The sequence below is a fragment of the Quercus suber genome, unplaced genomic scaffold, assembly GCF_002906115.3.
Source record: "Quercus suber isolate HL8 unplaced genomic scaffold, Cork oak 2.0 scaffold_89, whole genome shotgun sequence".
In the NCBI taxonomy this organism is placed as follows: Eukaryota; Viridiplantae; Streptophyta; class Magnoliopsida; order Fagales; family Fagaceae; genus Quercus; species Quercus suber.
The window spans coordinates 971,744-998,781 of record NW_027069554.1 but is presented as its reverse complement, the minus strand read 5'-3'; the positions used below and the strand labels follow the sequence as shown (position 1 = coordinate 998,781).

General features: G+C 34.6%; 1 protein-coding gene and 1 long non-coding RNA gene across 2 annotated transcripts; both read left to right on the top strand.

The window, feature by feature from the left end:
• The first annotated feature begins 326 nt into the window (after positions 1 to 326).
• Positions 327 to 3,285, top strand: LOC112026723 (amine oxidase [copper-containing] gamma 2). The gene is given in 4 exon segments (XM_065774243.1): positions 327 to 393; positions 2,076 to 2,251; positions 2,253 to 2,410; positions 2,947 to 3,285. Coding segments are annotated over 4 exon segments (612 nt in total). The 3' UTR covers positions 3,158 to 3,285.
• Positions 3,286 to 10,376: 7,091 nt separating this feature from the next.
• Positions 10,377 to 12,382, top strand: LOC136067875 (uncharacterized). Its single transcript, XR_010629268.1, has 3 exons — positions 10,377 to 10,968; positions 11,761 to 11,896; positions 12,065 to 12,382. It is a non-coding gene; the product is annotated as an uncharacterized LOC136067875 (long non-coding RNA).
• Positions 12,383 to 27,038: the final 14,656 nt, after the last annotated feature.

Here is a 27,038-nt window from a genome sequence, read left to right as displayed (position 1 = left end):
TATTTTCCATGAATCTTTTGCCTTTTCTTTTCTTTTGTTTTTTTCAATTGGGAAAAATCCTAATCATATCTTCCTGTTTTGTTAGCAAGTGGATGGTTTTGGGGTTGCAAATTTTTCATTTTTTTTTTTGTCACTATATAGTTTGTGAGATCAGAGCTTATCACAATTACTGTTCACATGTTGGACTTAGCAGTATTTTGATGGTGAAAGGTACCACCTACGACAAAATAAGCCTGATTTCTAACCAAGAAAATCTATATGGTACCCTTTTGTCCGAAAATGTTATAGGTGTTATCCATGACCACTACATCACATCCTATCTAGATATGGACATCGATGGCTCAGATAATTCCTTTGTTAATGTAAACATTAAGAAGCACCAGTCCTCACCCGGTGAGTCACCTAGGAGGATGATATGCGACACAATTTACTATTTAATTATTGTAATTTATTATTTTTGGTATTTTTATGTAAAAAACGTTATTTTAGGTTTAGGTGATTTATTTCCTTGTTTTTAGGTGCATTTAATGTTTTTTAGGTCAAATTTGATTCCTGATATGGTTATGTATCAATTAGGAGTTATTTTAGAATATATTTTCTTGTCTGTCAAGTTTTATGAAGCCCTTAAATAGGCCCCTAAGTCTGTAAACGTTTTTCAGATCATTAGGGAATAAAAATTAGAAAAGGTGAGGCTTTGCTTTTCTTTTGGTTCTTCAAGAACTGTGAACTTATCAGGGATTCTTCCTTGTGGCGTTCAAACTTTATACCTTTGGTTCGTGATTCATTATAATCATTGGGTCAAGGTCTATTACTTATACCTTTGGTTCGTGTTTCGATTATAAAGGTTGGGTCAAGGTTTCTATCAAAAAAACTGAATTTTTAGCTTTCTTGGGCAAGTATTCCAATATTTTTGTTGGGTTTCAAAGCGTGTCGATTGAGGTTCGCATCATTTGGTATCAGAGCTCAGGTTCTAAAATCAGTTTTCTTTCCCTTTATCTTTTGTTTCCTGTTATCATCCTGTGTTGTTCCTTTTGTGTTATTTATTCCTCGTTCTTCTTTTGTAACGTGCACTAGGTTAAAATCGTGCACCAAGCTCCAAAAAAAAAAAAAAAAAAAAAAAGTGAAAAAAAGAAAAAGAGATGGCAATTATTGAAAAAAAAAAAAAAAAAAAAAAAAAAAAAGTGAAAAAAAGAAAAAGAGATGGCAATTATTGAAAACATTGTGGAAGATTCAATTGAGGTCAAATATAAGGATGAGCCCACAACTCACAATCCTCAAGTCTCAGTTGATTTGTTGAAGATGACTATACAATATGTTGATTTTCTTGGAGTAGAAAATTTTAATTTTATTGTCAACCCTTTGTTGATTGATGTTGCAAATAAATTGAAAGTAGATGAGAAGAAATTTTATGCTACACTTTATGAAAGATTCAAGTTTCAGAACTGAATTAAGTTATTAAAGCATTCGAAGTATTTGTTTATTTGGAGCGGAGGATTTCAGATTTCAAAGATGAACTCGAGGACGAGTTTGATTCAAGTGGAGGGGTCTGATATGCGACACAATTTACTATTTAATTCTTGTAATTTATTATTTTTGGTATTTTTATGTAAAAAACGTTATTTTAGGTTTAGGTGATTTATTTTCTTGTTTTTAGGTGCATTTAATGCTTTTTAGGTCAAATTTGATTGCTGATATGGTTATGTATCAATTAGGAGTTATTTTAGAATATATTTTCTTGTCTGTCAAGTTTTATGGAGCCCTTAAATAGGCCCCTAAGTCTGTAAACGTTTTTCAGATCATTAGGGAATAAAAATCAGAAAAGGTGAGGTTTTGCTTTTCTTTTGGTTCTTCAAGAACTGTGAACTTATCAGGGATTCTTCCTTGTGGCGTTCAAACTTTATACCTTTGGTTCGTGATTCATTATAATCATTGGGTCAAGGTTTATTACTTATACCTTTGGTTCGCGTTTCGATTATAAAGGTTGGGTCAAGGTTTCTATCAAAAAAACTGAATTTTTAGCTTTCTTGGGCAAGTATTCCAATACCTTTGTTGGGTCTCAAAGCGTGTCGATTGAGATTCGCATCAAAGGAGCTACTTGAAAGCCATAAGAAATGTGGCTAAGATAGAGAAGGATGCACAAATTAAGCTTAGATTCTATGACCCGTCCAAGTTCCACGTGATTAACCCGTCAAAGAGGACACGGGTCGGGAACCCGGTTGGATATAAGGTGGTTCCTGGTGGCACAGCTGCTAGCTAGTATGCTTGATCTTGATGACCCTCCCCAGAAGTGTGGTGCCTTCACAAACAACCAAATATGGGTCACTCCCTATAACCAGAGTGAGCAATGGGCAGGCGGGTTGTTTGTTTACCAGAGCCAAGGTGAAGGCACTCTTGCAACATGGTCCGAAAGGTATGTTTCTTTGAAAAAATTAAACTCCCAGAACATAGTTTGTAACAAGTATAGGCTTTGAAATGAATCAAAGAGCAAAAGGGTCACGTGATTGCCTTCTTCTTGTGGTGTAGTAAGTATTTCATACATTGGAAAAGTCATGCGATTGCCTCATTAGGGTGAAAAAAAGTATTTCATATATTGAATATATGTATCATCGCCCTTGAAATCCACGAAGTTGTGAAACCATAAAATGTAGAAAGAGAGGATAAACATATATCAATGCATGGAATAATTATTGGTTGTGGTGGTCTAGATTGCGATTTGATGTTTTAACTTCACCTTTAGAAAATAAAAGTCAAGCATTTTTCATTGACTTCTTGCAGTATGATGACATGACATTCTTCGATTACAATTCAATGGCAAATGTAGCGTCCTTTGAATGTCATGTGACTTGAAAATGTTGATGCTATAGTACATTGTTTTTCTCAATTCAGCTTGACAATTCAATATTTCAATTAGCTAAAATATTCTTATTATTGGGTTGAATTTTGCAGGGATAGACCAATTGAAAATAAGGACAATGTGCTATGGTACACGCTAGGCTTCCATCATATACCATGTCAAGAGGATGCCCCTTTAATGCCAACAGTTTCATCAAGCTTTGATCTAAGGCCCGTCAATTTCTTTCAGAGCAACCCTATTCTTCGGATCCCAGCTAATCTTGTGAAGGACCTCCCTGTTTGCGAGCCTGCTGATTCAGTTTGAAGAAGTATTCCTACTTCTTCATTATAGGGTCTGCAAATATGAAGCGGCATATTTGTACCTTAATCCATATATATGTACATATTTTCAAAGTTTGACGAACAAATGGTAATTATGTGTAAAATGAGCAATATCAGTATTTTTAAAGGAAATGTGAGTTTTTTAAAATTTCAGAAATAAATTACAAATGGCATAGAAGGGATGAGACATATGTGAAAAGTTACAAATGACAAAGTGTTGGTGAAATAGCATGATTAACATGTGATTGATGATGTGACAATCTCCGCCTAAAAGTGATGGAGTGAGAGCGATAAATACAATAGTTTTTAAATTTAAAGGAAGTTAGCATATGAATAGAGAAGACGATAACACAATAGATAAGTGTTCTAGAGGATCAAAGATGATGCCCCCCATGGTACAAGTAACTACAATTAACTATCATTAATTATAGAACCTGAAGTATAAATAGTAGTTTGCATTTCAAGCAAAAGACACATTCTCATATTGATTACTCTTATTAACTTTTTTTTTTTTTTTTTTAAATATAAGATAGAAATTTAACTCTAACCTAATCTAAGTGTATATGTGTACGAAGTGACCACTGCACCAAGCACTTATACTTGTAGACTAATCACTACATTAAGGGTTTGCAGTGATTATTAACTTTACTCTTATTATCTTTAGTTTATCACGTGCAACTGAGGCAAGTAAGTACTTTCGTTTCCATTATTAATTGTTGCTATTGTAGTTTTGTTTGCATTGTTACTTTATTATGTTTGAATGGTAGTGTTTCTGTTTAATTACTTCCTTGATATATAATCTCCCTAGCACAATAAGCATTATCTTAACGTTATTTCCTGATGGCATTTTGCATCGATACGGTTTGTTATACCGTTATAGTATTGATCACTTTTGTTTGTAGTTAAGGAACTCATTAATTGCTCCACATTTGTTTCCCTTATCTAACATCGATGTATCGGTGTTTCCTTGCAAACACAACACCCAAAAGCCACGACAGAATACCCTTATACTTGACTTCTCTCTGTTCTTGACAAACTTTACCTCCTTAAGCTNTTAAAAAAAAATTAAGCATTTTTATTGGTCAATAAAATGCATTAAGAATGCCCCATTGTATCCTAAAATGCAAAAACTTCAGCTAACAAAATTAAATTTAGGAGACAAATTTATTAATTCATTCTTAAAATATGCTAAAAACAAAATTAATACCAGACAAATTCATTAATAATACAAAGTAATTGTCTTGAAATATGCTAAAATATAGATTATAAATTTAAAAAAAAAAAAAAAAAAAAAAACCTCTCATCTCTCTATCTCTCTGCCTCTCCACAGTCTTACCTTTCTTTTCTTCATCTTCATCTTGATTCTTGATCTTTTTCCATCAACTCAGTCAGTCAGTCAGTCTGGCTTGAAATTTTTCTTTGTTTATTCCAGCATCATACCAGTCTACCAGTTGGCCACAAGAGGTATTCTTCTTCTTCAATTCTTCCCCTCTTTCTCTTTGTCTTTCTGAAAATAAAAACTCAGAGTCTTCTATTTATTTAACTTAAGTTATATATATTTTGGTTTGTTTCAAACTTTCACTGCACTGCACAATTGTTTGATGGGATGGGAGTCATAGGACACGTTTTTTTGTTAATGATGGCTTTTCTAATTCTGCCCCTCTTTGGACCCTGAATCACTGATAGTCTGATACTCTGATAGGACAAAGCAAACACAAAGTACTAAAAACTTTACTAAACTAGTACTAAACTCTCTTTTCTTTCCATAGAGAGATTCTCTCTGATAGGACACATTTTTTCTTTAAAACTTAGCCATAGGAATACAGGATGTAGTGGAGTATAGCTGGATGGTTCTCACTTTTTTTTTTTTGATAAAAGTACAGCCCATAGACCACAGTTATAACTTAGAGCATTAGCATTGGAAAATTTCAATGCTACTTTATTTTACAATTTTAAAAAAGTCACTTTATAATTATATCATACCATTTTACAATATCTCCACATCCCAAATTTCTATTTCCCTCTTTTACGCATTAAAATAATATATCTATGTAATAAAATAATATATCTCAAAATTATATCTTTTCTCTCCCATCTCTCTCCTCTCTCTCATTTTTCAACTTTCTTCCATCTGTAACTTCCGCCGGAGCCTTCATTTCCCATAAAACCCAAAACATGGCTTCAATAAAACCCAAAACTTCATTCGCTCCATGACGAGCTCGTACTCGTAGTGCTCTAGTTGTGGATCGTGGGCCGTGGATTACGAATTCGTGATATGGGTTTTACCGTGCTCAATGGCTGCAATCCGATGGGTTTCGCCGTGCTCGATGGTTGTGATCCGTGGATCGCGAATTCGTGATATGGTGTCGGCGTGTTGGTTTCGCCGTGCTCGATGGCGTGATATGGTGCTGGGTTGGTTGTGCTCTATGGTGCTAGGTTGTGGGTGGCTGTTTCGGTTTTTGGGTTGGCATGATATGGTGTTGGGTGGCTGTTTCGCCGTGGTGTTGGTTTTTGGGTTGGCGTGATATGGTGCTGGTTGTTTCGCCGTGATATGGTTTTTGGGTTTAGCAATGGAGAGACAGAGACGAGAGATGAGAGACAAAGGAGAGATAGTTAGATAAAATATTATTATTTTTTTACAATACTTGCTACAGTGCAATTCTATGTTTAGAATTGCACTGTAACAGTATTGCAAAAAAATTTGCAATACTGCTGTTTAGTATTCCCAATGCAGATGGTTTTGGGGCTTAAAATTCTAAATTTCCCTTAGATTTGGCATTAGCATTCCCCAATGCTAATGCTCTTACACAATTTGGTCCGACGGTTTCTCACTTTTTTTTTTTAATCTGACATTTTTTATTATTATAAATTATTATATTAATTAATAATTTGGTGTGTATCATATCAATTCATTTGTATTATAGTGACACTAATTTATTAAACTATGTATTAAATTAATTTTTATTTGTGCAGTTTTAAACTTTAAAGTGGTCACCACTTTAGAAAATTTCAATAATCAGGTTCTATTGTTCTATACTTTAAATTTTAAATAAGAAAAATATATATATATATATATATATATATATATATTATTTGATTAATATTTAATTATAAAAATGCCCCATTTAAAATTTTCGCTTAAGGCCCCAAAAGTTATTGAGCCGGCCTTGACTCCGACCCATTACAATCAAAGCTTAAGAACTAAAATATATAAATAAATATTATATATATATATATATATAAATATTTTTTTTTATAAGTGGGGCATTTTTTTATTTGGAGGTCTTAAGCAATTACATCACTTACATCACCTATTAAGCCGGCTCTGCCTCAGAGTCCTTTGAAAGTTTGGGTTGCTAGGTCAGGCCACCCAAGTGAGGCATATTGACCTTGCGAATTGGATATGATTGTGTGTTGTGGCTTGTTTGTGGACCTAATATGGACTCTTGTAACCACCGAGTTCTTTGTTGGACTTGGATCCCCTTCTATTATGCCATGTTGAGCTCCCTAAGTGGCATGAATTTGTCTAGTTTTCCTAGGTTTTTTTATTGGCTTGGGCCATTATGGGCTATTGGTAGGGTCATATTATGGCAAATTTAGGGTTGTCCTTTTTGCGGAGTCCCTTCTATTTTTCCTATTGCTGGTCTTATTGGCCGTTGTTTTAGTTTGGGCTTTGTACCCACATGGGCCCACATGATTTGGACTTTTCATGGGCTTAGGCTTGTTGTAGCTTGTGGAAATAATAGGGTGGGAACACAAATTATCTATATCATATTATATTATATATAATAAAAATTGGGTTTAGACGACGTGGTTGCGCTATGTGGCTTTATTAAATTGAAGAAATTTTATTAAATTTTTAGATTTTTAAAAAACTAAAAAAGAATAGTATACTATCAGGACTCTAATTTATTCTTATCATTAAATAAAATTAAATTAACATTATTTTTTATTTGTTAGGATATATTTCTTAAATTAAGGGATAATATTTAACATACAAAAATTCAATTTAGATAATATTTATCATCTAATTAGCATTATTTTTTTATTTGTTAGGATATATTTCTTAAATTAGGGGATAATACTTAACCTACAAAAATTTAATTTAGATAATATTTATCATCTAAATTTTCAAAATTTTAATATTATTTTACCAGAATATCAAGCTACAAAGCTTGATTATCAAGGGATATCACATTCCAAATTCTTCAAGAGGTGATTAATATAAATCTATCCCAAGAAATAGTATATATCTTCAATAATTTAACAATCTTTATCTATTTCAAAAAACAGTATATATCTCCATTAATTTGATAAATTCTATGTTGATGACATTTAAAATTCGGAATTCTATTTGTTTATCTTCACACACGTCTCCCCCTCTTGGCAGAAGTCCTATTCATTTGTCTATAAAAAGAAAAACCACACACACCTCTCCCCCAAAATTCTCACTTAGTGGGTTTAGACTTTAGACTGCTAGCTCTTACTAAGGAAGTCATCTCTATAATTTTCGTAGTTTGTGCTATTGCTACCAAGAAAATCATAATTTTTAGTTTGCGCTATTGCCACTAAGAAAATCATAACAATGTGAGTAATCCTTCATTCTTCCTCTTCTTCTATTTTTTTTTTTTAAATTTTTTAATGAAGAATATTATAAATTATGCCACGTGAGTACATAACAATGTGAGTAACCGTTCATTCTTCCTCTTCTTCTATTTTTTTTTTAATTGAAGAATATTATAAATTATGCCATGTGAGTAATCCTTCATTCTTCCTCTTCTTTTTATTTATTTATTTATTTAATTAATTTTTTTGATGAAGAATATTATAAATTATGCCATGTGATATATAGACTAATAATTATTTATATATCAAAATTCCTTATAGCTATCAACTACGTTTTCTTTCTCTCTTTTTTTAAAATTTTTAATTTTTTATATGTTACGTTATGCTGAATCAACTTTTTTTTTTTTTTTTTTTTTTTTTTTTTTTTTTTTTTCTTTCGGTTTCCTTTTTTTTTTCTTTCATTTTGTGTAAAGTGTAAACCCTATATATATATATATATACACTATAATCCTACCATGTACAATAAACAATTACTATAAAAACAGTTTGAAATATAAAATAAACAAACCCTATATACATACTACAAAAAATATAGTTATTAAAGTTGATACATTGTGTCAACATTTGCAAAAAATATGTGATAGTTTTAACTACCTTTTCTCAATAATCATTTTTAAGTATTATACAAGTGGAAAATAAACAACAATACCAAATTTGAGCATCTTTAATTTGATATAAAAACTAAAAAGTGTAAAGACTAAAACCTTTTCTCCTCATTATTTTGATGAGATAGGTTCAAATTACATCTGGTGTAACTTCACAACAGTTACACCTTTTTTGTACCATTGATTACTATTAGATCTAAGGGTCAAAAAATATTCATAGAAATGTCATTATTACTTCCTAGAAATTAGTGATTTAGGCATTAACTCTTCTTATTAAAAAAAAAAAAAAAATTTATAGAATTCTGCTTTAGATTTCTTTTTGAGTTTTAAGTAGAGAACGATTGTTGAGATTATTAATTTCTAAAACCCTCATGACAAATTTTATTCAAGGTACTGCCAAAACTCAAATGAACGAAAAAAAAAATTCTCCTTTTTTCAAACTATATACTGTGATTAAATAATGGGCAAAATGATACTCCCTCCATTATAATTAAATTCGCAAAATGGTAATCATGTTTATTAATACAAAATAAAGATAGATTGCATTTACAATTTAATTTTGAGAATTTTATGAATGGTGGAAGCCTGAAAGTATAGTGCAAAAAGAAAGACAAGAGGAAGAAGATGATGATATGGAAGAAAAAAAAAAGAAGAGTTAATGCTATGGCTTTTTTTTGCCATGGATAAGAAGAGTTAATGCCTAAATCACTAATTTCTAGGAAGTAATAATGACATTACTATGAATATTTTTTGACCCTTAAATCTAATAGTAATCAATGGTCCAAAAAATGTGTAACTCTTGTGAAGTTACATCAGGTGTACATCAGGTGTAACTTGAACCTATCTCAAATATTAAATTAATTTAAATAACTGGTTCTATACATACAAGTATAACTGGTGAGATAAAAAATTGCTTTCATAGTGGATGTGAGTCGTTTTACACAATTAATCCTAGTCCATGACCCTTTTGCAAGTTTCAAAACCAAATTTATATTAAGGTCCCTAAAGGAGGCGGGTATACAAGTTGGTTATCAACTACTCTCTTGGAGACAAGTACACAAAACCAAGAGCACTCCTTAGTTCAGAGGCACATCCAGCTCCCTTGACAGGGACGGAACTAGGATTCAAACTTAGGGGGGCTAAAGTTCTTTGTTCAAAAATTTTATAAAGTCGGAAGTTAATACTATAGGTTGACAATGATACTTTATTAGCATTAATTTTTTNTTTTTTTTTTTTTTAAGGGAATGCCTCAATGAAGGACTGGTAGCGGTAGGTATATATATAATACAAATATATAGAGAGAGAGATTAAAGATTGGGGAGCTGTAGTTTTATTTTTCCCTTCACCACTAATTTGAAAAGGAAAGAAAATCGATCTTTTGAATATTTTTGTTAGTTTATTTGTTTTTCAAATCCTGATGAGAATTACTTTTGCTATGGAATACCAAACATATTTCACCATTAATCTATTACAAATATATTTGTATTTTAGCGCTCATATACAATGATGCTAGGTGTAATCAAGAAACTATAATAATTTATAATAAATAAAAAAACTAACACATAAAATAATTGTAAACTTTGATTAATGCCTCACCCTTTATTTATTTTTATTTTTTTTTCATTTATATGATCAATTTGCATTTTTACTCTATTAATAATCTTTTTTGCCTTTCAATTGGTACCTCTTCTTCTATTTTGCATTCATATATTTCAACATCTATTCTTTCCAAATTTCTCACATTTGTGTGTGTGATGAGGGTTTGTTTTGTTTATTGGCTTAAAAGTGTCCAAATGAAATTTTTTTTTTTTTTTAAAACAGTTTTACCATTTAAGCCAGATGACTAAAGCAATCTTTACGCAATATTTGATACATTTTTTTTTTTTTTTGAGAAGGAATATTTGATACATTTATTTGTCTTCACTCCCTAACAATGTCATTTTATTCATCTGAAGGTTGAGACTATACAACATATTATTGGTGTTAGAATTTCACTTTTGGTCTTAGTATTTTATTTTTCCCCTTAAGTTGTAACTTTTATAAGTAAAAATTTACAAATTTTGTTCGACTCTTCCGTGCATCGCACGGGTTAGCGACTAGTATATATATAAAACCGAAACTTTTGAAGCTTCCACAATTTTCCACATCACCACTATTTTCTTTTATTTTTATTTTAGGTTTTATTTTAAACTAAAAACTTGGGCCTTGGTTCTCAAAAACTTGGGCCTTTCTTCGTTAAGCAAAAGCATTGAAAATAATCCGAAGCACTGAAAATAACCCTAACCTTCCTCCAAATCCTTAACCTCATGCATGCAGTCTCTTCCATTAAAAAAAAAAAAAAAAAAAAAAATCCTAACGCTAATGCAAAAAAAGACCTAATGCAGAAGCACTCCCTCTCTCACTCTAAATCTCTAACCTCCATGGGCTATGGCGTTCCTGCTACAACGTTTTCAAATATATTGATTGGAATGGCTCAATGTATACCGAGAATGTTCATGATCGATAGCCCTCATGGACTGGCTCGAATCCCCTGATTCCCACATCTTCAAGATTAACGTCCCAGGTAACACCTGACTCTCTAATTTCATTTGGGTATTAAGCAAAATTGAATTATTTTTGTTTTCTGATTTATAGTTAGTTGTAACTAAATTACACCCTTACGTTTTGTAATTTTTAATAGAAAATAGTTGATTCCCACATCTTCATGACCAAGCCTCCTTTTTCCTGTCAATTCTTTTTAGTAGAATCTTGGGAAACATCATAGAAGATCAAATTTTACATGGGCTTTAAAGAATGGTTAGCGATTTTTTTTACTTTAATTTTAGGATTTTCCCTTACTAGATATCTTTATTTGTTAGTGGGAGTGAAATTGTGGTTTTTATGTCCAATTGGCACTTTGGTTTACTAATATTTTTAAATTGTGTTCTTTTAATTCACAACTTTTGAATAAGGTTCTAGATAGATAATATATTTTTGGGTGTCAATGTCAGTTAGTTACTGTTTTGTTATATTAGATGTTGCCCATAAGATAATAATACACAAGCTATGAGTTTTCCATCTTTGAAAGATTAAATCTTCATCAAAACATATAGAGGCTTAAAAAGTAAAATTTTATTTTAAATTTGGCGCTTTAATAGGATTTAGTTTTTGGTGTCTTGATTAGTTGGTTTGATTTAAGTGATTAGGTTTGACAATTAGATTTTGTTTTAATTAAGGTTTTGATTTAGAACTATTCCTCTTCATCTGCTATAATTTCAAAAGGTGGTTTATTCATTTGAATGAAATTGTTGCCTCTTTTTGGTTGTTTAATTATTCTAATAATGATTGAGTTTGTTTCTTTGTTTGGTGTTTTCAGGTTCACAAAGCGGTTTATTTAGGCTATTATCAGATTGACCTCAATCTTGGACTCATGATTTGAGCTTTTTCACAAAGACAATGCTCGATGAAGGCGTTACACGCTGAGTCAAAACATAATGATTTGATGGCCCCTGGTGAGTGCAAAAGTTTGAGTTTTTAAAATGTTTGATTTATTTATTTATTTATTTTCACAAAGTCTTTATCTTTTTCAATCATTTTTATTATTTTAATGATTTAATTTAAAAGATATTTCATTAAACAACTTCATTTTAATAAGTTGGGTATATTTGGTGTTTGAGAAGGTGTAGAAGTGGTGGAGAAAGTAGAGCAGCCTTAAGTTGCACATTGTTATGGTGGATATCAAACTATTGTCCTTATTAGTTTATGTAGTTTGATGATATGGTTCCTTATGCTCTGAAGAGTGAAAGAGGTTGTGTAAGGGCTTGCAAACGATGGGTATGTGCAGAGTGATTTCTTAGCTTAAGGTTCCTATCAATGACTTGATATGAGAATAATTTGTGCTTGACATATTGTTCTTTGTAACTTTTGTTACTTTTGCTGTATGTGAATGGACAGGTACCTAGGATCGTATTTTAAAGTTTTATTTGAAGTCTTTTGTATATGTGTTGTTGTTGTAGTTTAAACTTGATATTTGAATTGTTAAATTGTTAATTCACAGTTTCATTGTTCATCTATTAACCATGAATAAGAATATTGTTATTTGCAACCATCTTGATATGGTATCAATGATGCGATCATTCCGAATGCTTTCCTTTAGAGTTTAGATAGAGTCTATTTTATGATTAAAAAAATATACAATTAAAAGACTTTTGAAATTAATATTTTTAAAAAAAAAATTATTGGATACATTGGATCTTAAATGACTTCTATTAAACTCCATCCTTTATGGAATCATTAAAAAGAAAACTCATATAAATAGGTATTAGGATATTATTTGGAACTATCATAACGAACTAACGTATTATACATGGTACAAAGCTAACTATAACATCCTATACTATAAAATAAAAATTGGACCTGTGGCTATCTTCACTTTTAGGTAAAATAGAAACTCTATTAACTAAGTTTTAAGACATTTAAAATCATATTTCAAAAAATTTCCCGAACATTAGATTTTATTTTAATCATCTATCATAATAATTTTATATTGTAAAATAATATTAATATTGAGACAAACAAATTTAATTTTGTGCAACACTTAAAGAAATGAAATCATTTTGAGTTCAAGCCTAAGGTAGACTTGGCCGTGTATGAAAATGGAGGAATGCCTTGATTTGGTTGGATGAAAGTTTCTGATTTAGCTGAGTGATTTTTTTATATTTTTTTATATTTTTATTTTTGATTTTTTTTTTCCTTCGTATAAATAGTAATATTAATTGCTACAATAATTTGATGATTTGGAGACGATCTTATATTGGGGACTTTATAGCTTTCAATAATTAAAATTAGAGAAATGTTTAAGCTTGAACATGTTAACATTTGATCTAAAATAATCCCATGCATTGCACGGGTTAGCGACTAGTTATTCTAAATTCTATTCTATATTTAAACACTTCAATATAATCTTCTTTTGTGTCATATATTTTTCTAAATGGTAGAGTAGATAGTTCTATATACAAATACAACTAGTTGCCAGTGATGGAGTAAGGATCTAACTTGAGGGAGGGCAAAAATTACATTTGACAAGAACATTTATACACATGCAAGCAAACATATACATATAGTATTTGAGATCAATTTGCAAAATAACAATTCACTCATGTGTATGCTAAGCCGTATTTAAATGCAAGAAAATTCCCAATAAAATAACGTATTCATTATATTATATTTATCTATTTAGGAATTTATTTACATGAATAATCCTTGTTAGGGTACATTTTTTTTTAAACACCTAATTCTATTTAAAGTTAACCACAAATATTTCATATCTTATTATCTAAATTGAGTCATGATATAAACTATTACAAAAAGTCCAAAAAAACTCATATTTTATCCAATTTTGTTATCATTATTTAGCTAAGCCCAAAACTGGTCCTACGAGCCCAATGCACACATTTCATTCTATTTAAAGTTCAAGAATACTTATACTTGGCAATATTTAAAAAGCCCATGATTCAAGTCCATGATGAAACAATTTTATCAATGGAATTCAAATCCATGATCAAGCTCATGGTTTAAACCTATAGCGATTTCAACGGAATTCAAACGCAAGCAAAGCCCATGATTCAATCCAATGGCAAATTATTTATTAAAAAGCTCAATTCTAATTAGTAATATCAAAAGCCTAGTTCTCACTGGCAACATCAAAAGCCCAGTTCTCACTAGTGATATCAAAAAGTCCAATTTTCGTTGGCAACATCAAAAGTCTAGTTCTTATTAGCAATATCAAAAGCCCAATTCATATAGGCAATATTAAAAGCCCAAGTTAACTACTTGACACTATTTTATCAAAAGCTTTATTAATACTTGGCAAAATACTATATCATAAGTATTTCACTTAAAAGTCCAATGATGGACAATGTCTTAATTTCTTAAACATTACTATCATATTACAAGCCTATGGAATCCGTGGCAATTATCTATTCTCAAAACCCATGGCAATCATCTTATAAAATCTCATGGAAAGTTATGATTATTTATCTTAGACCCATCACATTTATTTATTATAAACTCATGGTCATTATTTATATCACAACATTCATAATATTTATTTCCAAAATTCATGATAATTATTTATTCTACAAGTCCATTATGATTATCTATAGAAAAACTCATGAGAATATCACATTATTCCATTGTAGTGGTTGTTACCATATTTTATTTGAAACCCATGGATATTTCATCTATTTAAAACCCACGGTAAATATTATTCTCAAGAAATATTGGAGGTCATTATTTAAAAGTTCCAAAGAAAATATCATTTACAAAATAATCCATGGCAAAAATTATGAGAAACCATTCAAATTGTTATTTAAAGTCCATGGAAATTAATACCCAAAACCTATCATAAATATTTATTAAAGCTCATGAATACATTTCATTTTTACTAACAACTAAAGCCCATGTGGAATAAAAATTCATGGCAATATATGGTAGCTTTGTCCATTTTGTAGGGCTCACAAAGATAAAGCAAAAGGATAGGCCCAAGTGGAGAGAACGACCAAGTCAAGGGCCCACCAAAATATTCAGCCCTCATGGCCAAGCCCAACATGAAATCTCAGCCAAAATAGCTCATGTGTGCAAACTGACACAGCTGGAGAACTCCCTTTAATTTTGCCTTTCACTGGAGAGCATCTCAAGAAGCAACCAAGCTCCCAAACCAAATTAGGAGTTGGCCACTTGTCCCATCAGTCTCTCTGCCACTGCCAACTCTAACGTGAACAGTACTAGAGGCTAGGCTGACACCTAAAAGCTAATGGTAATAAATAACCTTCTTCTCCAAGTTTTAGTCACAACTTAAGGAAGCCATAACCAAGACTTCCAAGCTCATGAAATTCTCAATTAAATAGTTTATTTTATTACTAAAAATGCATGTAATCGATTCATGAACCAAGTCCATGAATCCTAAAAGGGGAAAATTAGGGAAAAGTGGTTTGGAGAGCATAATGGGGTGTCCAGCAGAAGCTCCAGCAGAGGCATCAATGGTTGACACCTGGCTTGGAGTGTCAACCAACCCCCTTGAGCTCTAATTCTAGTTGTAGCGAGCAAGATCTCTAGTCCTCATATTTGCTCTAATCCTATTGGACGAAATTAATCTCGAAATCTTAGCATTTAATGCCTAGATTAGGAGAATCTCAGCCTCCAGTTGCATTACCCAAATAAGCAAAACACCCAAAAAGCAAGTCTCACCATTTTTGGGCCAAATCTCAGAAGAGATTTTTTTGCTGTCAGACTTGGTCCTTTCTAAATTTTGCTAATTAATCCCTTAAGCTTCATTATAAAATGAACTACCATCAACTCATCAAGAACAACAATCTTATCATAAATTTCCTCACCCATCATGCTATTTTCAGCCCATAAGTCAGTCCCTTAGGTTAGAAACTAGCCTTTAGTCCATAAATGCTCATATACACTTACCCATAAACATCACATTCCATCTTCTCAGAAAATCCCAGCACCTTAAAATAGTCATAAATAGCCCCTCTTTACACCATACCCGAAAATGGCTAAACACCACTTCATCTCTCTTCCATATTTCCATATATTCACTCAAACTTTCCATAAAGTCATTCCTATCACTTACTATACATATATATTCATCATTATGGGTATGATATGACACATGGAGATCTTGTTTAAACATTTGCTGCATTAGATGGACACTCTTTCTCTCCCTTCATTCAATCCTATTTTTTTTTTCTCTTTTACTTGTAATTGTAAAGCCTTTAATCCTTTTTTATTGCTATTATAATGAAGGCCATAATGTCTTGGATACTATGAGAATTTTCCCTTATGTTGACTTAATAATAATGAGGAAAATATATGATTTTTATAATGTAAACACATTTATTAATTAATTAGACGTTATAGCTAGAGGTCCGTCATATTCACTGCTAGATCATTTTTCCTCTTGTGTACTTGTTATAACGAGCTCACTTTTATATTAACTGACTGTGAGAGACCTCGACGAAAAGTGTCCCTCAAAAAAGAGATTTGGGTAAAAATAAGAAAAATAAATACATGACAGAATTGTTCTCTTCATTGATTGAATAAAAAAAATACATATATTGAAAAACTTGAAAATTACATAGCTTTGGGTCCTAGTTACAATCTACCAAAATACATAGCTTTTTGTCCTAGTTACATTCTATGCAAAACAAATAAAGACAAGGCTAATCTACTTAACTAAAGACCTAAATCCGGAGGCTAGGTTACAGAATGGGAAGGTGTTAGGCATTCATCCCGCCCAGACAAAGTCTGGTCTTCTAGACTCTTGTGACCAATGTATAGTTTTATGCATGTCATGAATGATATGTTGAACATGTGAAACAAAGATGAAATCACACAAATTTATTTATGAATGAAGTCTCTTCTTTTATTTTAAAAAAATTCAGATTTTTTTTTTATTAGTAAAAAAAAGTGATTTTGATTTGTCAAAATACTTGATTTGTTTTGTAAAATTTAGAAAAAGTGGTTTTTGGAAATAAAAATTCAGATCTGTTTTGTGATGATATAAAAAATGGTTTTTAATGACAGAAAAGTCAAATCTATTTTTATATGTTTTAAAAGAATGAAAAAGATTTTTTTAAGAAGAGAGTTTCACTCATAATTTAAATTTATGGAACATGATTTACATAAAACAAACAAAAACACAATCATGTTTAATCTTTTTCTTTATTTCAAATCTGCATGTATTAAAGAAAAATCAAATCTGTATCTAAGAAAGATACAAATCAATTTTTAATTGAGAAAAATTCAGATCTACATCTAATGAAGATGCAGATCCATTTTTATTTTGAGAAAAAGTAAGATCTACATCTTATAAAGATGTAGATCTGTTTTTATTTTGAGAAAAAGTCAGATCTACATCTTATAAAGATGCAGATCTATTTTTATTTTGAGAAAAAAGTCAGATCTACATCTTATAAAGATGCAGATCTGTTTTTATTTTAAGAAAAAGTCAGATCTACATCTTATAAAGATGCAGATTTGTTTTTATTTTGAGAAAAAGTATTGTTCACATGTAGATTATTGACATTCAAGAAAGAGATTATAACAATCACATAAAAACAATCATGCTTTAAACAAAACAATGATGAACCATTCATGTTATGGATAAAAACATTCATCAATATAAAAAAACACAAGAAGGATAGTGTGAAGGAAACAACCTTTTGCATGAGTACTCTTCGTTCTTGAGAGGATGTTTTAGGGTTCAAAGAAACTTATTTAGCTCTCTTTGAAACCTAAAAACCCTAATTTAAACAGCAACACTCAGAAAATGGATCAGAAAATATGGGCAATTTGAAAGCCTAAAATGTAGGCCTCTCAGATTGTGGAAAAGAGGTTCTAAATTATGAGATTCAATTTCTATTTATAGAGGCTTGAGGGCTCTAAAAAATAGGTATGCATGATTAGGGTTTGAATCTGGACACATCCTTTCGCGAAAAGATCGAAAATGGTATGCATAATTGTCACTCGAAGGTCGTTGGGCCAAAGACCACATCAGGGATATTCGGTCCTTTTACAAAAGTGTCGAATTGGCCCTATAGCTCTAAATGCACTTTTGGTGTTCGGGTGTCGTTTGGACTCCTCTTCTAGGGTTTTTTGGTCGATCCTTGTTCCTAGACGCGTTTTCATCCTCCGCCTATGATTTTTCATCTCTTTTTTGGATAATTCAGGATATTTGAGGACAATTATCTTGTAGATAAATACCCTAAAATAAATTTGAATAAAGTTTATATTATCCACAATTTTATTGTTATACAATCATCCCTTTTATTCCTGTGCATGCATCCCTATTTTAAACACTAATTATCAACTAATCACAAAATTATTTAATTAATTTTAATTTTTTAACTAATAAGAATTAATTTAAATTGATCTTGTGTGGTTGATTCTACCTAAACACAATGCATGTTGACTGTGCAAACTTGATCATGCGATATCTTTCGATCCAATGGTCCGATTTGGAAACTGGAAACACCATTGTGACCATTCTCAAGATCATGTTTATGATATGCAATGAATGATTTAATGCATATAATGCAAAGAAAAAATGATGCGTGTAATGCAAGACCAAATTGATGCATGTAATGCAATTATAATTTTTGGGGTACATGGATTAGTCATTCAAGTCATTCTCCTTTATTAAATCATGGGTGCAAAATTGAGTGTCTACACCGACTATGGAGTGAATGCATAATTTTTATTATGCAAATACATTTATTAATTTTCTAAACATCTAGCACTGGACGTTTTTCATATTTACTGTTGGACTATTATCTAAGTACTTATTGTGGTGGGCCATCCTTTGTGTTAGTTTATTTTTGCAGGAGGTATTTTTGGGGGCCTTATTATGATATTTGTTGGATGCAACTTGGACCTTGAGCAAATGGGTCTTTCACACTTCACCGATAGCCTTTGAGCCATGTTCTAAGCCTAAAGTTGAGTCTCGGTCTTGACTTCCCAAATATCATGTGAGCAACGAAAAAAAATGCCCCTAACAATCCTTTTAAAATTTTAATTATAAAAAAACGTTATAACTTTACTTAGGAATTAAAAGATTTTTAGTTGTTAGATAGACATAAAGTTCAACTTAGGTAAATTTCTATTATTTTTGTAAAGCTAAATGTTATAGGTCTATTTATTTTAGCTTAACATGCAAACTTATTTTGAAAAACCATCTTATTTATTAACCATTTATTTATACTTCAATACAAGAAATTCATTTAAAAAGTTACCAAAGAAAGAGAGTAGAAAAATCAAACAATATGAGGTTATAAGTTAGACACACATCAAGGTATTTAAAAAAAAAAAAAAAAATAGAATTGGGTTATGTTAATATAGGATGGGCTTATATTTTAAGATGGCAAAAGTGGGCTATGCTCCCAATCATCTCATGCAAGCAGCTGATTGTTTGTTTATGGTTTTATAACTTTTCATTAGTAATAGTTCTATCTTTTTACCTCAAATGCATCAATGCAAGTTAAGTAAATATTAACAGTTTTTTTTTGTGTGGGGCCAAGGAGGGTAAGTGCCCCCTCTCGACCCCCCCTAGCTCTGCCCATGCTAGTCGCTAACTCGTGCTATGCATGGAAACCTGCCTATTTCTATTGTAGACTAAAATAATATTAAATTGATTATGAAACTATACCATTGCATGAATTGCTCTTGTCTAATTTCAATTTGTGTTACAATTTGATGAAGAAGCCATTGCTTGAATGTGCAATGACTTACAAAAAAATCTGACGACATTGCAAAAAAGTAACTCAAAAATTTAGACATTAAAGAATATTTGAATTAAAGAATAATTCAAAAAATATTAAAAAATCAAAAGATTAACTGCTTAGAAATTATTGAAATAAAACAAAATGTATATAACTATACAATAGAGAAATATAAGAGAAAGATGAGTTACATTCAAAAAAATTATCCATGGTTATAACTATTGAAATTTGCTAGAAAAGTTTTAGATATTGCAAAAAAATGAACCCAAAAAATACTGATGTTAAAAATTACAAAAGGCAAAAAATATTAAAGAAACAAAAGATTCAAAACCTACAAATTATATATATATATATATATATAATATGAGTGTGTGTGTGTGTGTGATTACACAACAGATAATTATAAGAGACATATATGTTACCCTCGAAAGAATAACTCAGGGCTATAGTCATTGAAATTTGCCAAATAGTTTTAGATTTTGCAAGAAAGTAACTCAATAATTCAAATGTTAAAACTTTCAAAAAGCCAAAAATTATTAAAAAATCATAATATTCACTTCCTATATACTATTGAAACAAAACAAAATATATATAATTACACAATAGAGAAATATAAGAGAAAAATTGATTACCTTCAAAAGAATAAATTATCAAAATCTGCCAAACATGTTAAAATATTACAAAAACTAACACAAAAATTTAGATATTTAAACTTCCAAAATGCCATATATATATATATATATATTAAAAGAATTAGAAGATTCAAATCTTAGAAGTTATTGAAACTGTGGGGGGAAAAAACCCAGAGCTACTTAATGGGCCCGGGACACCCTGTTAGGGACTATTATATTTCCGAGGAGTAATAGGTGGTTGGGGCGCCCATCTGAAGCAGGAAGCCCAGAAGAAAAGTGGGAGTACCGTCCGAAGAGGTCATCACTAGTCCGAAGAGGTCATCACTAGTCCGAAGACGTCTTACTCCTCGGCCACAAATAGCCTTGATCAAACAAACGTGTGAAAGGTCCGAATAATCTTCCTAACAATCCCAATGATAATGATAAGTTCTGGGCGGATCCGGAGATGATCATAACTAAAAAATATCTAAAGGAAAAGCTGCTACCACCGTATTCAATGCACTGCAACAACTTTTCTGGCCGCATTTATGTGGAGAAGACCCTTGAACAGTGTAACCTCGGCTACCGCCACTCACAAAGAACTAAAGTAGACACATAACGGGACATGCACTTGAGTAGATACGCAAATGAAGAACAGGTGGACGATGGAGATGATAGGAGAGGATGATATATAAAGAAGAAGGGTCCCTGATAATAGGGGACGGAGGAGAGAGAGAAAAAGGAAGAGAAAAGTTTTACTGTAACTCTGAATGTTGTAATCACTGTTCACTTAATAAAACATCTCTTCGGACATTCATTCATGGAGTTGTTCAAGCATTAGTTCATGTTATCATCACTGCTAGTAACCTAGCCAACCATTGTTTACTTTATAACTAGCCTAGCTCTTTCGCCCACTCTCTACAAATTTATTGTCCTGGGTTCGCTGGGCCTTCAACCCATATCTTTTGGGCTTGGGTTACAAAAACTGACCCTACAATTGACGCCGTCTGTGGGAAGAGCTTGTGCAGGGGTGAAGACAATAGTAGGTGATGGCTGGACACGATCAACAAGAAGCGAAGTCTAGGGCATCTCAGCACGTTGACCCTTTTCTTAACCTGGAGCGAAGACAGGACCGCGAGGGTAGCGTGCACACCATGCCCCTTGGTCAGAACTAATCACATGGGGGGAGTCACATGTCCCATGCAGAGAAGAACTGAGATTTGCAGCGGGAGATTGAAAAGCTAAAAAGGGAGTTACGCCATGCAAAGAGGAAACGGGCTCCTTCGTACTCTGATGAGGACCCTGATGACGAGCCGGACGTCACTTATCAACATAAATCCAGGACACCGGCCAGCAAGTCCTATACCTATAAAGAAGAGTCTCATTGTAAGGGGCAACGCAGAAGTCCATCACATGGAGATGTGGGAAATGACGCCATGAGCAGGGCTCTAAACCAGATTTCTAGGTCACCCTTCACGTGCAGGATTAAAGAGGCGAGACTTCCTCGGCATTTTAATCAACCAACGTTCATCATCTACAACGGTAAAACAGACCCCGTGGAACATGTGAGTCATTTTAACCAGAGGATGGCTGTCTACTCCAGGGACGAAGCGCTGATGTGTAAGGTCTTCCCTTCCAGTCTTGGGCCAGTTGCCATGAGGTGGTTCGATGGTCTGAACCCAAATTCCATCAGCTCTTTCAAAGAGCTCACCCAAGCTTTTGGTTCACGATTTGTCACCTGTCGAAGAATGGCCCGACCTTTGTCTTCTCTACTGTCTTTGAGCATGCAGGAAGGAGAGACACTGAAGGTGTATTCGGACAGATATTGGGAGATGTTTAATGTCATGGAGGACAATTTTGATGCAATGGCCCTAGAAACGTTTAAGCTCGGCCTCCCTACTGATCATGGTTTAAGGACATCCTTGTCTGGTAAACCCGTTATTAGCATGCGTCAGCTAATGGACCGCATTGAGAAGTATAAGAGAGTTGAAGAAGACCAACAACAAGGAAAAGGCAAGGAGAAGGTTATCCCCTAGGAGAGGAGAGATTTCAGGTCGGATCGATACACCAACAGCAAACCGAGGAGAGATTTTCCTGTGCAGTCAGGAGCAGCCAATCCCCAGACTGTCAACACTGTATTCAGAGACCCAGTCCATCAAGTTTTAGAAAAAGTCAAGAACGAGCCGTTCTTCAAGTAGCCGAACAAGATGGTAGGGAATCCTGACAGACATAATCGCAACCTCGACTGCCAATACCACCAGGATCATGGGCACATGACCAAGGACTTCAGGAACTTGTGGGTTCATTTGGAATAACTAGGCGGCGAAGGGAAACTGCGACATCTCCTACATCACACCAGTGGCCGAGGAGGTCTGATGGGTGCAGAGTCCCGAAGGGATGATCCTCTAAAACCCCCTCTGGGAACTATCAATGTTATCTTTACAGCCCTAGGGAGAACAGGATCCTGGCCATCCAAGGTCATGTCGGTGGATCGGTTACTTGCGGGGGAATCTGGCCAGGGTCCGAAGAGGTGCAAACTGGATGATTAACTAGTTTTAGGTTTCTCGGACACGGACAAGGTGGGCACTGTTCAGACACATGATGATGCATTGGTCGTCACCCTCAGAATTGGAGGGTATGATGTGAAACGGGTGATGGTTGACCAAGGTAGCGCCACAGAAATAATGTACCCTGATCTTTACAGGGGGCTGAACCTCAAACTTAGTGACTTAACACCATATAGTTCTTCGCTGATCAGTTTCGAAGGAAGAGTTGTTACTCTGAAGGGCCAAATACGACTACCTGTGCAGATTGGCTCAGAGGTGGTGGAGGTGGATTTCATAGTTGTGGATGTTTTTTCACCCTATACGGCAATTGTAGCCAGACCTTGGCTGCATGCGCTAGGGGTGGTTTCTTTCACCTTACATCAGAAAATCAAATACCCATCCGAAGGCCAAGTTTGTGAAATCCGGGGGGATCAATCCATAGCTAGGCAATGCTTAGTGGCTGCCATTCAACATGAGCCAGGAGCCGAGTCGTCAACCAAGGGCTTATAGCAACCAAAGCACCAGTCATCGCCCATTAAAGATCCGGACAAGGGCGCAGGGTGCGAAGATTTGACAAAAGTCATCATTGGGGATAATCCCGAAAAATTCTTTCAAGTCGGATCCCAATTGCCGTTGCAGGAAAAAGAGGAGTTAGTGCAACTTCTTAAGGAAAACCTCGACGTATTCGCTTGGAACTCCTATGAAGCCCCTGGGGTGGATCCAGAATTTATATGCCACCATTTGAAAGTAAACCCCATGATCACCCCTAAGAAGCAGCCTCCTCGGCGTCCATCCAAGGAACACGCTGAAGCAGTCAGAGAAGAAGTAGCGAAGCTCAAACAAGCTGGGGCTATTAAAGAGGTTTTCTACCCAGAGTGGCTAGCAAATACTGTGGTGGTGAAGAAGAAGTGCGGAAAATGGCGAGTATGTGTGGACTTCACCGACTTAAATAAGGCATGCCCTAAAGATCCATTCCCCATGCCTAAAATCGATCGGCTAGTAGATGTCACCGTCGGACACCCCCGAATGAGCTTCTTGGACGCGTTCCAAGGCTATCATCAGATACCCTTAGTCCTAGAAGACCAGGAGAAGATTGCTTTTGTGACTCCCATGGGTAACTGCCACTATAAGGTGATGCCATTCGGTTTAAAAAATGCGGGTTCTACTTACCAACGGATGATGACGAGGATGTTTGAACCACAGCTGGGAAGAAATATTGAGATTTATATAGATGACATGGTGGTAAAGAGCAAAGTGGTGGCCGAGCACGTGAAGGACCTAGAAAGCACCTTTGAGGTTCTCAGGAAGTACAAGCTACGCTTGAACGCTGCTAAGTGCTCGTTTGGTGTGGGGTCAAGCAAGTTTCTGGGATATATGGTGACTCACAGGGGTATTGAGGTCAACCCTGATCAGATAAGAGCCATCAATGAGTTGCAAGCTCCTCGAAATCCCAAGGAGGTTCAGAAACTGACAAGGATGACGGCAGCCCTGAATCGATTTATCTCTCGATCAGCGGATAGGTGTCGGCCCTTCTTTTCCCTGATTAACAAGTGGAAAGGGTTCGAGTGGACAGAAGAATGTGCTGTGGCCTTCCAACAGTTGAAAGATTATCTAGCTCGACCACCAATCATGTCCAGCCCTGAGCCCGACGAGGACTTGTTTGCATATATCGCTGTAGCTACCCATGCTATAAGCTTGGTGCTGATCCGAGCAGATGGCGGTGTGCAAAAACCCGTTTATTGTGTAAGCAAGTCGCTGCATGAAGCCGAGGTCCGTTATTTACCGTTGGAAAAGGCTATTTTAGCAGTGGTGCTCAATACACGAAAGCTCCCACATTATTTCCAAGCCCATACAGTCGTCGTTCTCACCCAGCTTCCGCTCAGGGCTATACTCCGAAGTGCAGACTACACTGGAAGAATTGCAAAATGGGGGACGATCCTAGGGGCTTTTGATATCAAGTATATGCCACGCACCTCGGTCAAGGGCCAGGTGCTTGCTGATTTGGTAGCCGAGTTCACGGAGCCCCGATTAGAAGAAGTGAAGCTGACATCAGACATGGATGAAAAATTGGTTGGTATGATCTCTTACCAAGGCCCTCCCTATTGGGAGGCGTACGTGGATGGTGCTGCAAACCAGAGAGGCTCTGGAGTGGGGCTAGTGCTGATATCCCCCGAAAGAATCGTTATTGAAAAAGCATTAAGGCTGGGCTTCTCGGCAACAAATAATGAGGCGGAATACGAAGCCTTATTGATGGGGATGAGTATGGTCCAAAAGATGGGAGGAAAGGCAGTAAAGGTATTCTCGGACTCAAGGCTGATTGTGGGTCAAGTTCAAGGGGAGTTTGAGGCAAAGGATGAAAGAATGCAGGGATACTTGAGCCGAGTTAAAAATTTGCAGTCAGGGTTTGAATCTTTCAGCTTGTTGCATATTCCTAGGAATGGTAACTCACACGCGGACTCCTTGGCCACTCTAGCCACCTTTTCGGCACAAGATTTGCTGAGAGTTATCCTTGTCGAGGACTTGCATAAACCTACTGAAGCAGGAAAAGAAGTAATTCAAGTACATCAGGTCAGGGTAGGGCTCAGTTGGATGGACCCTTTAGTTAAGTTTCTAAAGGAAGATATCTTGCCTGAAGAGAAGGGAGAAGCCGATAAAATTCGGAGGAAAGCGGCCAGGTTCTGGTTGTCTGAAGATCAGAAACTATACAAACATTCCTATTCAGGACCGTACTTGTTGTGCGTGCACCCTGAAAAGGCTGAGCTGTTATTAGAGGAACTGCACGATGGAATCTGTGGAAGCCACACTAGAGGTAGATCCTTGGCTCACCGAGCCATCACTCAAGGTTATTGGTGGCCAAACATGCAAAAAGAAGCCCTGGATTATGTTAAAAAATGTGATCAGTGTCAGCGATTCACCCCACACATTCATCAGCTAGGAGGGACTCTCAACCCGCTATCCAGCCCATGGCCTTTCGCCCAATGGGGCTTGGATATCGTGGGACCATTCCCTAAGGCTGCAGGAAACAAGAAATATCTGCTGGTCGGCACTGACTACTTCACCAAGTGGGTCGAAGCAGAACCTCTTGCCAACATCCGAGACGTAGACGTGCAAAGGTTTGTGTGGAAGAGTATAGTTACTCGATTTGGAGTCCCATGTATTCTCATCTCGGAAAATAGTTTGCAGTTTGATAGCAAGGCATTTAGGAGTTATTGTAGCAAACTGGGGATCACGAATAGGTACTCCACCCCAGCTTATCCCCAGGGTAATGGCCAGGCCGAAGCCGTCAACAAGGTCATTGTAAATGGCTTGAAAAAGAGATTAGATGACGCGAAGGGTAAATGGGTAGAAGAGTTGCCACATGTACTTTAGGCTTACAGAACTACTCCACGCAGGTCTACTGGAGAGACCCCTTTCTCAATGACCTACGGGGCTGAAGCTGTCATACTTTTGGAAACTGGATTCCCGACGCTGAGAACTAGCTCATTTAGTCTGACAGGTAACAATGAGCAGCTAGAGAAGAGTTTGGACCTGATTGATGAAAGAAGGGAAAATGCGAGGATCTGATTAGCGCATTACTAACAAAAGCTTAGACAGGGCTACGACGCCAACGTAAAGCTTAGACCTCTAGAGCCTGGTGATCTGGTACTAAGAAAGGTGGTTGGCATCGCCAAGAACCCAGCTTAGGGAAAATTACGGCCTAATTGGGAAGGGCCATATCGTATTACTTCAGGAGCTGGCGTTGGGGCATATTTCCTTGAAGACCTGGATAGTCATGTGATACCACGCCCATGGAATGTAAATAACCTCAAAAGGTATTATTATTAATCAAACTTTTATTTTAATTCGTATATCGATCTGCTACCATTCCTTTAAACTTAAACCCATTCATGCCTGTAGTCCTCGGGCTAGATGATATGGGTTAGTTAGCACTCTGTTACAATTCCTTTAAGTGTTTAAACTTAAATCCATTTATGCCTGTAGTCCTCGGACTAGATGATATGGGTTAGTTAGCACTCTGTTACAATTCTTTTAAGTGTTTAAACTTAAATCCATTCATGCCTGTAGTCCTCGGACCAGATGATATGGGTTAGTTAGCACTTTGTTACGATTCCTTTAAGTGTTTAAACTTAAATCCATTCATGCCTGTAGTCCTCAGACCAGATGATATGGGTTAGTTAGCACTCTGTTACAATTCCTTTAAGTGTTTAA